This window comes from Pseudopodoces humilis, chromosome 3, assembly GCF_049639895.1.
Source record: "Pseudopodoces humilis isolate 2021_Gansu_Grassland_sample_001 chromosome 3, ASM4963989v1, whole genome shotgun sequence".
Classification (NCBI taxonomy): Eukaryota; Metazoa; Chordata; class Aves; order Passeriformes; family Paridae; genus Pseudopodoces; species Pseudopodoces humilis.
In genome coordinates, this window is record NC_142202.1 from 103,185 (window position 1) to 118,199 (window position 15,015).

At 47.8% G+C, this 15,015-nt stretch overlaps 1 protein-coding gene across 3 annotated transcripts in view; it reads right to left on the bottom strand.

Annotated features, from left to right (window-relative positions):
* SLC24A3 (solute carrier family 24 member 3) overlaps nt 1-15,015 on the bottom strand; it is a 108,501-nt gene that overhangs the window by 24,010 nt on the left and 69,476 nt on the right. For all 3 annotated transcript variants that reach the window (XM_088053580.1, XM_088053581.1, XM_088053579.1), the window contains exon 7: nt 4,255-4,329. In XM_088053580.1, coding sequence (XP_087909706.1) covers nt 4,255-4,329 — 75 coding nt within the window. The remainder of the gene's footprint in view (nt 1-4,254; nt 4,330-15,015) is intronic.

Below are 15,015 nucleotides of genomic sequence, written 5' to 3' on the forward strand. Positions count from 1 at the left end.
TGCCCTCCTTCCCAGCCTTTGAACTTCTCAACCTTTAGTTTCTCTCACCTAGTCAAGGCAAGCAGGTACTCCTTTCCAAATGCCACCGGATCCTTGTGCAGCAGTTAGAGGGAAAGCAGTGGTGAGCCAGAGGCAGGGCTGCACCACTCTGACCCAGCTGGCTGTCTCACCAGACACGGCCTCCTCCCCACCGGCTCCCGGCCGGACGCAGAGTGACCTGCCAGCAGATCCAGGGCAAGCTCCGCAGCTGCTGCCACATCCCGCTGGGCCCGGCGTGCTGTCCCCAGCAGCGCGGGGTGAACACTACCTCAGCTGACTGTAGCTACTGGGACAGCCCCTTCGGCACACCTGCTGATGGACGGGGACTATGGCTTCCCCAACAGTGCTGTGCAGCCTCCTAGGGAAAGGAACGTACCTCCTCCCTGAGGGAAGGAGCAGCGCCATGGTGAGGGGCGTGAGGGAAGGTGCAGCGCCATGGTGAGGGGCGTGAGGGAAGGTGCGTGAGGGAAGGAGCAGCGCCATGGTGAGGGGCGTGAGGGAAGGTGCAGCGCCATGGTGAGGGGCGTGAGGGAAGGTGCAGCGCCATGGTGAGGGGCGTGAGGGAAGGTGCGTGAGGGAAGGTGCGTGAGGGAAGGTGCAGCGCCATGGTGAGGGGCGTGAGGGAAGGTGCGTGAGGGAAGGAGCAGCACCACGCCGAGGGGCGTGAGGGAAGGTGCGTGAGGGAAGGTGCGTGAGGGAAGGAGCAGCACCACGCCGAGGGGCGTGAGGGAAGGTGCGTGAGGGAAGGAGCAGCGCCACGGCGAGGGATGAGGAAAAAGGCCCGCATTGGCAGTGGCCGAAGGGCTGCACTGGCAGGTGGCAGCCGTGCTCCGTGACCAAGCCCCTTCCCTTGCTGTGCTCCGCCAGCCCTGCTGCTCCCCGTGCCCCCGGCTCTCCTCCCACCGCAGCGGGATGGCTGCAGAGGGGACCCCCGGTGCCGGTGCCTCCGCAGGAGGCTGGAGCTGGGGCTGCACGCAGCCCTCGCGGCCTCAGTGACGGGCCATGGTCCACTCGGCCCTTCCAAAGCACCTGCAGGGAAATGCGTGCCCGCACCGGGGATTAGAGATCCAAAGCCGTGCCCCGGGGAAACAGGAGGGCAAAGGCACGAGGCCCTGAAAGCACAGTGAACGCTTCCCGTTGGCCATACAGCCGTAAATAGCAACTCCTGTGTGACAGCCGGCACGAGGCAAGAGTTACACTGGTTACTGGAAGAAAACATGACTACAAAATGTCGTAAATTACAGTTCCCAGTCACCGTGATCTAATCTGACAAGGCCTGTTTTAGGTTACAATATTTTGGTGCAATGGGATGTGAAAGCGTGTGCATTGACTTCTGTGACTAAAAATAGCACCAATCTCAATTCTGCCACTAATGACTCTGACCATGTCCCTTCAAGTTAAGATACAGAGGCATCTTTTTCCTTTCAAGAGAATAAGTTTTGCCAAACTCTACAAGAAGACAAGGTATCATTGTAATATTACTGTAAAGTTAAAATCGTAGGGCTGAATCAAAATGAATTAAGTACGGTAAATGTGTCTTATCCACTTCTAACCTCTGTGGTTTAGAGCTCTCTCTCATCAAATGGCTGGAGCATCAAACAGGTGAGTCTATACTGCTTTATTTCTTACAACAGCGTTGTACTTCTTTTTCTAGTGCAAATGGAGACAGAGTCATATTGATTTACCCAGCACAGTATATCAAGCTTTTTAAAGTTGCTGTAACTCAGCATTGGGAAGAATATATATATTTCCCCTCAGGTGCATATATGATTAGTAAAGATATCAGCAGAGTGGAACTTTTAACACAGCACCACAGGCTGTTGTTTGAAACACCACAAGAACAAACTTCTACAAACAATATAATTCTTCAAGACTGATGACTGTATTCCAGCTGCAGAGAAGTCTCCATGCCCTCATATGGAAAAATTATCCCTGCATATATATAAAGCACTCAAGTGTCTTCTAAAAGGAGCACACAAATCTAGTGAAGGAGGAACCACAAGCAGGTTATGCTGTGCCCTGCACAGAGCCTGTGGCTCATCTCCCACCCGAGCCATGGGGGACTGGAGAGTCAATTTGAGGAACAGTGTCTTGCCACCTCATTTTGATTGTCTTAAAAGGACGGGACAAATTAGAGACACTGGGAAGCCAGGGCTTCCAGAAGTAGAAATTTCTTAAACTGAAGCAGTATTTGACTCTGAAAGGAAAAAATCTTGTGTACTATCAGCTGGGGAGCAATATTGCATACAAAAGGGTCGGTACGTCAGATAGCAGGAAGCTAAACCTTTAAACACAATGTTTTCCCTTCCTCCCACCTTTCTCTGCTTTTCCCTCATATGTGTTTAAGTCATTTGCAATGATTGTTATGGAGTAACACTGAAAGACCTGGGATGTGCTCCACCTCTCCCAAGCCAAATTAACCAGGTAGTGCTGTAACATGGGAATAAAAATTCTAGCAATGCCTTCAAGCCATTAAGCCACTAATGCCTGGAGCTGCATTATCCTGCTACCCTGGCTGCCTGGAGGGCCTTGAATTCTGCCACTGAAAAGATGAGCAGAAGAGCTGGCATATAGCTGGAGAGAAGCTAACTCATGGCTTAGGGAAAAAATAACCTTATCCTGGTATTATGTGGTACACTCCCAAAAGAAGACTCCTGCAGTTCTGTAATTGCAAAGAACAGCTTATACAGAAATAAAGTATTGGAGAGAAGTCTTAGGGGTAACAGAGATGTCTGTTCTGCAAGCCACACAACTTCCTCATGGCACAGAAATAGTAGATAGGAATTTCAAGGGTGCACTGGACACAAAGGAGTAGAGAATTGTTCTCCACATCCTGATGCAGCTGACAACCATGGGGATGAGCCAGGCATGAAAAAAGCCCTGCCTTGCTTAAAGAATTTAAAAGTAATGACTGAATGAAGAGATTTTCAACTTTTCTGCCTCCACACAATGAATGAAATGTCCAGTCCAAGCACCAGGAGGCCAGATGCCAGGCAGATGCCCACATCTGTGCTTCCTGTGAAGTGACCTAAGAATGCTTGCTGGATGTCTTTAAGCTTGTGCAATGGAATTCACTACAATTAGTATGTGTGGCTCTGTTTGCTGTTTAGCAACACTTTTTGGTATGAGGCTGCTCTCTAGCTGTCAAAGCAAAAAAGTTTTTGGTTTTGCAGCTCATCGCTAACAATTATGTAAAGAAGTTATTTTTTCACCAGGTATAAAATGTCTGGCCTTGCAGTATGGAGAATAAAAGTACAAACAGGTTGAGAAAGATTCCCTGTTTGGGATGAGGCAGATAGAGGCCTTTGCAGCTACAGAGTATTTCTGGAAACACAGGCGGGAGGAAACAAACCAAAACCCACTGCTGAAATACACTAACCAAAGTAACCCAGATGCAGAAATGCAAGTGAGCCTCTTCTGACTCTGAAGTCCCCTTCTCACTGACATATGGAAGTTAACCTCACAAAATCACTCCTCCTGTCTTAGGGAGTCTGGAGTACTAGACTAGGCTGGGGGGAAAAAAAAGAAGTGCAACTGCTACCTGAAAACTCCATTTTTACATTTCTTGGCATTGTTTGGTATTGGTTGCAAAGGTAATGCTAAACTGACAGCAGTGTCTTTACCTAGCATTTGTGCCAACCTGATTTCACCGAATAGCCCAATTCTGAGAGATCTGGACAATTTTCTCAGCTTGATGAAAACCGGGATAGGCGCAGCACTAAGGAACCACTCAAAATGTAGTCTTTGAGGACTTGCTTTCAGCATGCACTGATGCCCTATTATGTGTGGAAAAACTAACCTGAATGTTTTGTAGTAGCTGCTCAGATCTCTCTCCTCTGGGCACAAGTGCTGCCTCCTTATAGTTTAGTGACACGTTTTTTAGCAAGTCATGAAGGCCACTGCCAGGAGAGCACTGCAGGGCTGCCTGGGGGCTCAGAACGTGGGTTTAACTCTGCACCCCAAGTCTGCACTGGGCCACCACACCCCACCTCAGCTATCAGGAGTGTCTCCTGACATCTCCTGACAATCCTGCATCTCCTGCCCTCGGGCCAAACTTCCCAGCAGAACCAGGGAGACCACAAGCAGTTTTCCACAAGAAGTAATCTCCCAGCTCCAGCTGGGATCCCAGCTACAAGACTGTGATGCCATGCAGGTTCCCTTTACAGGTGGCAGTAGACATGGGCTCCCACAGATGAAGAACCTTCAAAAACTTACCACGATGAGTGCAACAACAGACAGCGTGTAGTAGATTGAATCTCTCAAGAGACTCCACGAGGACAGTGCAACAACCTGGGGAAACAGGCAAAAAGAGGGTGTCAGCCAGGCTCTCTCCAGCACGACTGCCACACCAGCAGTGTGTGTGCCCAGGTTCTGCCTGTCACTCTGTGGGAGCTGTCCCCACATGTGCTGGGAACTCGAGGAAAGAGGCCCAAGACGGGAAACACTTTTTGTGGCTGCTGGGGGAACAGCTACAAGGGAAACAGGAATGGCCACATCTGAAGTACCTGTGGACTCAGCTGTCCCCCACGTCAGGCTGCACGTGCCCAAGGAGTCTGTGAGGGGTGCTGCTTTACAGGAAGGGAGGGGCTCAGGCTTTACCAGCACTGATGAGCATTACTACAGCTCTGTGTGCATCTACACAGGTTTTGGGACACTCAAGTCAACGCTCCAGCAAAGTGCCACGAACAAAACCCAGGAATTTATATGCAATGGAGAATAAAAAGGGATCACTGTGCAGTTCACATCACTCAACACCTTCCAAAGCCACAGAAATTATGAAGAATTCTCACTGCAGGCTGCACGAGCCTACAATTCAGACCTTACAGGAAAATACCAGTGAATTAATTTATCCTTTAAGTTCATTAATAGTATTCAAAAGGATAAATTAAAAGCAGTCATGGAGGTAACATCTTCAATATGATTCTACTTTTTGCAGCTCTAGGAAGTCCCCTCTCTAGAAGCTTCTCTTCAAATCTCTATTTCCCATTCCTGGAGTGCATTTCAAATACTCTGGGTCACATCCTTCAAAGGTGTAAAGCTGAAGGAGGAAGATGATTCATTTACACTGATTGGATCTGAACACATATATGAATTTTCTGACCATACCCTCCAGTCTTGCTTGTGTATGAATTCAGTCACATGAACAGTGACTTAATTTTCAGTTCTATTTCAGTGTTAGCAAGAAGAGTTGCCCAAATTTCTCTTCATATTACCTCATAATATTGGAATTTTCTAAAACTGCTTATGAAACAAATGCTGTAAAAAGATACTGACCGTTATACCTAAAAAAATCTCTACAGTCTCTTAGTAGCATGGCTTTCTAAAATTGATATAATTTATGCCCAGTGTAAAGTCTCTTTATGCAACCATTTACATGTTAGAAACTCCTACCTGAAGCAAAAAAAGCAGGCTTTTAAAGCCCTTGATCAAACCAGATTTCTACCAGCTGACAATACATTTCAAGGCACACACACACACACACAGATGAATGAAGATGCTTTCTGATGGAAATTTCCAAATGTAGGAACATGGAGTTGGGTTCATAACTCTATTCAGGGATCCTCAATTAAATCTCACATTTTACATCAGTGTGCCCCTTCATTCTGATTGAGCACATTTTGCTCCAAAGAGTTTGCAAGAAATTTTGCAATAGAGTTTACAGAACAATTTGACGTTATTCCACTCAGTTTTCAAGATGCTGCTGAAGGTCCTCTGCACTTGCCTCAGTGTGGATGCTGGTGGGGATTTTACAGCTGTAAACTTTGGCTCTGCACACAGAAGCCCCTACAGGAAGAGGCTCTGTCTCATAACCTCTGTCCCTAGCCTGAGGGGTCTCACCACACAGCACAGCACACCTCTGAAAGCAAGGTCCCCTGGCTACGAGGAGTCAAGGTAGTATTCCTCCTGTTCTTTAATATTCTACAATGATCCTGAAGGTGCAGGATAATATTTTCCCAAGAAATTTTCCTCAGATGCCTGAATGAGCACAGTGAGATCCAGATGCTTAAATGGGGCTTTCTAGTAGGGACGTACTGCCCAGAACTGATAGATCAAGATCCTGTGGCAATCACAAGGACTCTTCTGCCGATTCCTGATTGGACTGAAGGGAACATGCTCATGCCTGGCACCTGTACAGGCTGCCCAAATTTCACAGACATCCGAGTGGGTCTCCCTGGTGCAATAACTGGGGCAGTTAAATCTCAGATGTCTTTAGGGCCCAAGTCACCTAGCTGAAGCTTCTGAAGCATTTGGTTCGCATGATACAGGGAAGCCACGCACGTAAGGCAACCACGTGCCAAGGGTGAAAGGAGCTCATGAGCACTGAGAGCAATGGCAGCGCTCAGCCTGCTGGTCAGAACCACGTCCTGAGGCAGAACTACCGAGCTCCTCAAGGCCTAAGTTGTGCCTTGCAGCCACCAAGGATTCCCCATAAACCTAACATGCTGGAAAACACTTAAACTACAGATCAGCAAGGCAGAAAACAAATCAGAGAAGCAAACAGCTTGGGTAAAAACATAATCAAATTTGAGTTTTTTATACTATCCATACTGTAACCCAGCAGTGAGCCGGTCCTGCAGGAGCTGAGCACAAGGAGGCAGCTGTAGAACCACTGATTGTCAATCCAGTGATGTTTCCTCCTTTTGAAGTGAGCACCTGAAATTCAAACCCCAGACAAGTGCCCTCTTAGCTGCCCCTTGACCCAGCTCCCCTGAGCTGAAAAGAAGAGCTCTGAAGTAAAGGCTTAAACAAGAGCATCCTCTGATGGCTCCTCACAAGACACACTGAGCCTGCTCCCCTGCATGCCACAGCATCACACCTAGGGGTAAACTTACCTATAATGGGTACCTGGTTTCTCACAGGTAAACTTTCACCCTGCAAAATCCCACATCTAACATTTACTACTCAGAATGCTAACTTCCCTTTTTGATGGGCTGGAGAGCAGGAAAATCAGGATTTTCTCAGTTTCTTGATTCCTGAGGTTTGCAACCCCTGAAGCTGTGGCCCTGTGCAGCAGACACCATCTCCTCCATCTAGAACACTTGTGGAGATCAAGCAGCAGAGGGAAAAATCCCCTAAAATCAGACACTGGTGTCTGCTGCCTGTGTTGAACTGAAGTTGGCTCAGGGTAACCAGGACCTCAGTAGCAATATGCCCCATGCCTCATTCTGGAACTTCACCATTTATCCCCTGTAAAACTGACCCTTCTCTCTTCTGCTCTTCCAAATTGTTTCTCTGCTCTTAGAAGTATGGAAGCTCTTCTCCCATCCAGGAAATAACCATCACCAGAGGCCACCCAGCTGGCTGTTTTCCAGCCTGCTCTGCCCACAGTGGCACATGTGGCAGAGCACGTGTGCATTCCTGAGTATTCTGGTTGCTAAACTTCCAGGAGAAGCATGTAATCGCATCCATGTTCTTCAGGGGTCTTCCTCACTCTGAATTATTTTGGGGGTTTTCCTCATCTCATGGCTGGTTTTTTTGCTTGACATTCTCAAGTGTTGATCAGCTACAAACACTGCTGGGAAATGCTAGGCTTTGGAAGCAATCTCCCTAATCTTGTTTCTCGGTTACCCTCTGGCACAGAAGGTCTAGATTTTTAGGTATTAAGAGCTAATAACCTAATTTGCTGTTGTGGAGAGGCAGGAATGCTTGGACGAGGGTGCCAAAAGATTAAAGACAATCCCTGCAAGTGATTAGCCTTAAGAGTCTATGGAGGTCAACAGAGATGTAGCAGCAGTAAATCCACCACTGTCAAAAGGCATCCAGAAGCAGAGAATCTGGGTCAGACCTCACGCTTCCCCTCTTTGATGTGGACTGCACAGAAGTGATTAGGGAAGCTCTTACGACACGCTAGCAGATGCAGGAATCTGGCTTTAGAGCGCTGTTCTGTGCCGCCTGACAAAGCTGCTGCTCGCTGTGATCCCTTGCAAGCCCCTGGCCCACGACAGCCGGCCGGCAGCACGCTGCGTCAGTCCTCTGGGTCAGCTGCAGCCAGACGTGTGCTGGAACCTCCTCACACGGTGATCCTGGTTTGCAGGAGCTGCCCTCGGAGCTGAGGAGGGGCCTTCTGAAGCCTGCTGGGGTCCCCTCCAGAGGGGGCTGTGCTCCTGACACTATTGTTCTGGAAACCCTCAACACAATTTCCAATCAGCCCCGTGATAACACAGCAGGAACTCATGCCAAAGCAAGAGAAACAACCAACTGCTGGCCACTGTTACAGGAAGAAGTGAACGCAGGTGGAGGTCAGATTTTCAGGGACAGATTTTCAGGGAATCAGGCTGGACATAGTTTGCAGTTAATCCATGTCTTATGCATTCAGAATTATACAAAAATAAAAAGGGCTCTACCTCAGGTATCAGGACACAAGCTCCACCTTTAAACTTTGCAGCTGATTACTTTGCTCAGCTCAGGTAACTTCAAAGACACGGCCACCTGCCTGCACATTCTCACTGGTTACAGTACCAGTGAAGCATCAGAGATTCATGGGAGAGTGTGTCAGTTCCTTACTTGTATTCATCTTTACATTAAACTAGGCTGTAGATCCACCTGTGGCTGTCAGGAAGCCATTGCAGAACCTCTGCACCTTTCCTGGGAGACACATGCAGGACTTGGTATGGTTTGGAGGGTGGTGTGTTCTTAGTGGCACTTTTGACACGTCCATAATTCAGAGAATCAGCCAAGCAGGTCCAACAGGATCTCAGAGGTGCCATCTCCGGAGTCCTGATCCCACACCCCCTCCTGGCACACTGAACCACTCTGCCACAGCGGACCTTTTAGACAGATTCCCCCATGGAAAGCCACTGCTTTCCTGTGCAGAGCCCCAGGAAAGCCAGCAGGCAGCCAGCATCAGCCAGAGGCCCCTGTGCTGCAACTGACAGCACAGCAGGATGTCCTGGACTAAGTGACACTCCCTCTATACCCCATGGTCATGTCCAAATATCCCAGGAAACTATGAGTATCCAGCTCAGTCTCCAGACCATAATTTTGGCCAAAGATCCCAGGGTACCACGATGCAGCATTTGGGCTTGCTTGAGGCTCTGACCAATACTAACCACAACTCCCAGCTTCAGCAAAGCACCAACTATGAGCACAGGTCAGGCCAAATTAAAATCCAGGCCTTAAAATATCCATCTCTCTCAGACAGTTAAAGCAGCCATGATCTAAGGGACTCGCTGTGAGGAAAGCCTCCTTCCAATTACCAGCCCCTTAATTTCACCTCTGGTTTGCCGTTCACTGCAGAGCTCAGCTGTCACTCTGGCTCCCAGTCCGTACACTGTGCACCAACTCCATCTATTCTCATTACTTCCCCAAGAATATTTGCTTTTTTAAGCCTCTCTTGATATTTTCATCACTGCTGCAGCAATCTGTCTATGTGACATTCTCAGAATGGAAACAGTGGACACTCTCCAAACCTCAGGACAAAGCCAGAAATACTCCTCTGCTCAACTGGCAGTCATAATCATCCCTGAGTTATTCGGACCAGCATGTCTCTTTAGCTCAGATTCCCACAGTGCTGAGGCAGCAGGACCCCAAGGCCTCTGCTGGACCACAAGATCCACAGCAGAATTCAAGGATAGCTGTGGACAGGAAGGTGTATACGGAGTAAACATCTCCGAGTCTCTTCAGACTGGCCAGTCCTTGCCAGAAGTAAAAAAAATAGGTTTTATGATCTCCCTTGCTTTTACACTATAAATGATTTGAGAAAAAATACTACAAATGGTACATCCACAGTATTGATCTGTATGTCAATTTTGACAGAGAAAACTTAACCTAAAGTGGTTGATGGTGTTTTGTGGCAATTAGGAAGTAGTTTAGTTTTGTTTAGTTTGATGCTGAAAGGATTCCATTTGCAACTCTTCTGATTGCCTTGGGCAGCATCTCTGAATTAATGGCACCTCTCTATCCTGAAACGCCACCCACACCTCTCTGTCCCGGCTGCAGCCTCGGCACCTTACAGACCGCCTGATGTTCCACAGCATCCTGCCAGCATTCCCCTCTGCTTTCCCTGTACCTGGCTTTTCACACACCACAGCCATGCCAGCAGCTCTAGGTACCCAAGGACCGCAGCCCTAGCTTCTGGCACTACTTCAGTCTGACTTACTAGTCTGTCCCACGTCTGCAACACAGCCCCTGTCAGTGAAAGACCAGGCTCACCCTCACTGTAAAATGCTGCCAGCACCAAACTCCAATGTGCCCTGGGCTATGAGAGCAGTGAACAGCCCCAACAGCTGACATTAAGTCCTCAAACTACTTCCCCAGAATTTTACATGTTTTCTACTGATAGTCACATATCAATGAAGAAAAAGCAGCAGCATTTCAACTCTCCCCTTTTAAAACTCCTCTACAGTCAAGGACTAGAAAATAAGAAAAGCTCATGAATGTAATCATAAAGCCGAAAGTCAGTAACGGCTGCAGTCTGAGTTGTGAGTGAAATTAAAGCTTAAAAGATTAAGAGGCATGCAAGCTGGCTGAATGGCAGAAGTGGGGTAAAACAGATTACAAAGTCCCAGTTGCTTCATTAAAAAACGTTCTCCCAGGTTATTAAACCTTGTTTAGTGTCCTGGTCAATATGCTTAACACTATTTCTCAGGAGTATTTTCCAGTGACATAACCCATGGCAGCTGATAATTCCTACAGGCTCCTCAGCTGGCACAAGGGTTCCATGACCTGGAGGAGAGCCTGCTGAATTTAGTTTACTTCCTGAGGTAAAATAATCCCACTGGAAAAGAAGGAGGCAGGTCAGACAGTCAGGGTAGTTGTTTTCTGCTCCAGTATGTTGAGGAACAGCCTCGTCACCCACCAGACCCATTGACAGAACGAGTAACTGGAAGAACATCTGTGGTACAACCCAGCATTCCTGGTCCCCTGCTCCACCCAGAGAAGCCTGTCTATTTCTGGGGAAAGATAAAATAGAGAAACTTGGACTCAACTGAAAAACAGAGCAGTTAAATACTAATTAAAAAAATCAAGCCATGCACACTCAAAATTACATGGTAATGCCAGAGTGATTTGCGACTCGTGGTTAATACTGCTCTCACATAAGCACCCTCTTCTGCAATGCTGCAAAACACTGAGGGTCAGTGCTGGGAGAAGACAGAGGGGGACAGGATGGCGAGGCGAGAGCAGCAGAGCTGCACAAACAAGATGAAGCTGGATGGGGGAATGTCCAAAACCGAACAAACTCTGCTTGTGCTGGCTTGAATGAGAGCTGAATTAAGCAAGGACTGCTTCCGAGAATGCCGCGTCCTCGCCGCCAAGGACGGTGAGAGGGCAGGGGAAGGAGGGGAGAGCCTGAGAAGCACAAACACAAGCGTGAGAGAAGACAGGACAGAGTGACTGAGGCCTGGAGGGGACCCCAGGCTAAGGTCAAGCTCCCCAAGCACAGCTGGCTTGCAAGCACGGAAAAAGCCCAGTATAATCCATCACAATGCAGACAGCAGCCTCCTCACTGCTATCAGGCATGTGTCCCCATGAATGCTGCTGGACTAATGTCTGAAGGGCTGCATCTGCTGCCATTTCATTCTCCCTCGCTGTTCCCTTACCTCCTCATTCCCCCTTTGCCAGAAGGAAGCAAAGCCGACACAGCAGCTAAAAAACAACATTTGGGTTACATGCCTTAGCAGCTGCCTACCTGCAGGGAAACGTGCTGGTGGCCCAGGTGTAGGGACACAGGAGGAAACAGCTGCAGACACATCCAACCTGCACTGCACAGGTGGGGAATGAGGACAGCTCATAACACATTTCCATATACTGAAACCATCTACAGCTTAGAAGTTGCATGTACCGCCTGGATGAAATAAGAGTAATCCTCCTCTGAGTGTGAGTGCTATGCAGAATATTTCAACAGGCTGCAAGAAGAAAGCAGGAGGAGCTTATAAGGCTCACTGCTACAGGCACATGGGCAGCATTCACCGTCCACAAGGAAAGCCTAAGCTCTCTCTCCAAACATGCCTTGGTCAAACACCTCAACACACGCCAGATGTGAAGTTGTTCTGCTTCTGCAGAGTCTCAGTTCAAGGTATATTTGAAAGCTCTGATTTTCAGTGTGGATGCTAGCTTAGAAAATCCAGCCTTTAGGGTATGGTTCTCGTCTGGCCATCAAACACACGTGCAACCTGCATCCACTGTCACTTTTTTAATCCCTCCAGTCCAGAATCTCTGGAGAAGATAAAAACAGGGAAAAATATTATTTACCTGGCTGCAGAGCAGACTCCTGTACCTTAAGAGGTGCCTCCCTCGCCTGGGTAACATCAGCCAGGAGAAGTCAGGCCAAAGAGAGAGAGAGCAGAGGAGTGGGGAGAGGAGAAGGGATCAGAACCACTGGAAGAAAGCTGAATGCTCAAAAGACAGCTATGGGTGGATTCATGACCCAAGGGAGGAATCTGCTGAAAGCTTTTCTCCCAGGCCTCAAGAGCTGGAGAGGGAGTGATGAGAAGGAACACCATCACACTGGCAAGAACAACCACTAGACAGGATGGAGATGTAGTTAAGTCACTTGCTTAGCTCCAGACAAGAACAGCCCTAGGGGTGAGGGCAGGGCTCAGGACAGAGGCATTCTGTGTGGTGCCCTGTGGAAGGAAGCAGGAGTGAGAAGAAGAAGGGGGGCTCATATGGCTCAAGGAGCTGAATGCTCCCAAGGAGAGCTGGGCTGTGTGGAGACTGACAAGGCCACTCAAACCAAGGCCAATCCAGGAAGGAAAGCCCTGTGGAGCAGCAGAAGCAGCATCTGAAGCCAGGACCCACAAGCATGCCACAGAATGCTATGCGCCAGGCAAAAGAGCAGGCTTGTGCCAGCTCTAATTGGCTCCTAAAACGACAAGTTATTCTTTTTCATTTAATCTCCCCGTGCTTTGTTTCCCCATCTTTAAAACATCCCTTCATCTCACAGAGGTTTGGGGAAAATTAATTAACTGTTCATCAACTGCTCAGATACAATAGCGACGAGATCGGCAGAAGTTCAAGAGGAAATTAATAATTCTGCCTCTGGAACAGGGCTTGAACAGAGCCTGGTAAATAAGGCAGAAGGGCACAGAGTGAACAATAAGAGAAAACAAAATCCTGAATAGCTGCTCATTAAGTGAGCAAAGTCCATTCTGTGTGCAGAGGGAGGCAGGGAGCCCGTGGAGAACACGGCAAGGGACCCCATAATTAAAGCCTGGATAATAATGCACACACACCGGGGGGGCAAATTAAGGGTGCACAGGAAACCCTCACACTGCTATTTTCTAACTTTTCAGTGTTTGACTTTCAACCCTCACAATGCTCTTGCAATGCCATTTTTTTAGGTGTGCAGTGTCACACAGAGGCGTGGGCACGCTTCTCTTCTGTTCCAGCAGTGGGATGCTTATTCAGATTTATCCTGTAAAGTGTGCACATAGAGCCAGCAAAGGCTTGGAAGAATAAACAATATGGGCTGGTGCTCAAGCTAATGCATGCCAGGTTTTTGGGGCTGTGCATTTGTTTCTTTTTCTAAACACGGTGTACATAACCAAACCCAGTCTTTTCTTCGGCCAAAGAACAATACATCCAACACAGCACATACAAACTACACCCTAATTTAAAAATAAAACGTATCCTGGAGAGAGTTGGGCAGTATTTAAAATTTAACTGTTTACCAGTCGCAAAAGTAATAAAGACCAAACCAAAAGACAGCTTTCTAAAAGAGTGCAGCTGGAAACGCAGCAGAAGGCCCCTTCAGGTCTGATCTCAGGGATTCTCAGCCCACAGGCAATACATCTGAAAATCTGAGGGCTCCAGCTGCTCCAGCCACAGGTCTGAGCCCAAAATAAAAACCCTGGAGCACAGCAAGCACAGCCAACCCCCAGGCTTACCTGGCAACTTGCTACTGAGATGCAGGTCCCCAGCAGAACAGGAATCTCACCAACAACCAAATTTACCACCTAGGTTAGTGCCTCTGTAGAGACACTGTTAACAATAAAACCAAATTCCTATTCATGCTAACACAAAACAAATGATGAATCACACCACTAAAATGGAATGACATTTTGGTGAAAGGCTGGGAGTGGGAAACAATGAAAAGCATAAGAGTTTTGTCGAAAACATTGGAATTATTGACACTGAAATTTCTTATTTGCCAACTAAAAATCACAGTTCCACATGGTGATGTCTATCATTCCAGTGCTTACCCACCCTCCAAGGGTTAGACTGCAGCAAAGAGAGGTTATGTGACTTGACAAAACCACACACAAATCACCAGCAGAGTCTCAAAGAAAACAAAGATGTGGCGAAGCAGTCAAAATCTCAACTCTTGGCTTGAAAGAGGCTCACAGACCATACTTAGGATGATTTGAACTTCTGAAAGCTACCACATCTGGAAGGCTGAAGACGTTTACAAGAGCATTCTGGCTGTGATTTATCCTTCGAAAACAATGACCTCCCACCTGTAAAAGGCCTCTCAAGAAGACAGACATTTTCTGTCAAGCCCCAAACTCTAGCAGGCCTTTTCCACTGAAAGCTGTGGTTTGTAGCCATTTTTTAGCAGGTTTGAGGCATGCAGTCAATACTGTGGAGCGTGAAAATCAGAATTGGCTCTTCTGCCATCATTAACTGCTGGACAGTTAATCACTTCCATTTGCATGAAAAGAAGCAGACTGAGAAGGAAGTCCTATTGATGACAGGAGACCACCTCTGGGGAAGAGAGCTTCATGCCCTAGGAAGGCTTTGGTCATTAAAAATTTACCTCAATTAACTGGGTTTTCACAGTACGAGTCACAGCAGAACCACTGACACACTGAGCATCTGGAGCTGCCAGCTGCATGTTCCATGCAAATCAGGACACGTGGGTGGATAAAAAGTACTGCTGTGACCTTATCCTGAGGCCTCCTCACGCTGAAAATGTTCCTCTTTGGCCTGCAGAAGTTCACTGCTAATGAAAACAGAACTGGATCACACAGAAAAACCCATTCCTCTGCATGTTTTCCCAGGCTCGCCAAGGTCTCTTCTCAGTTCTTCTTCCAT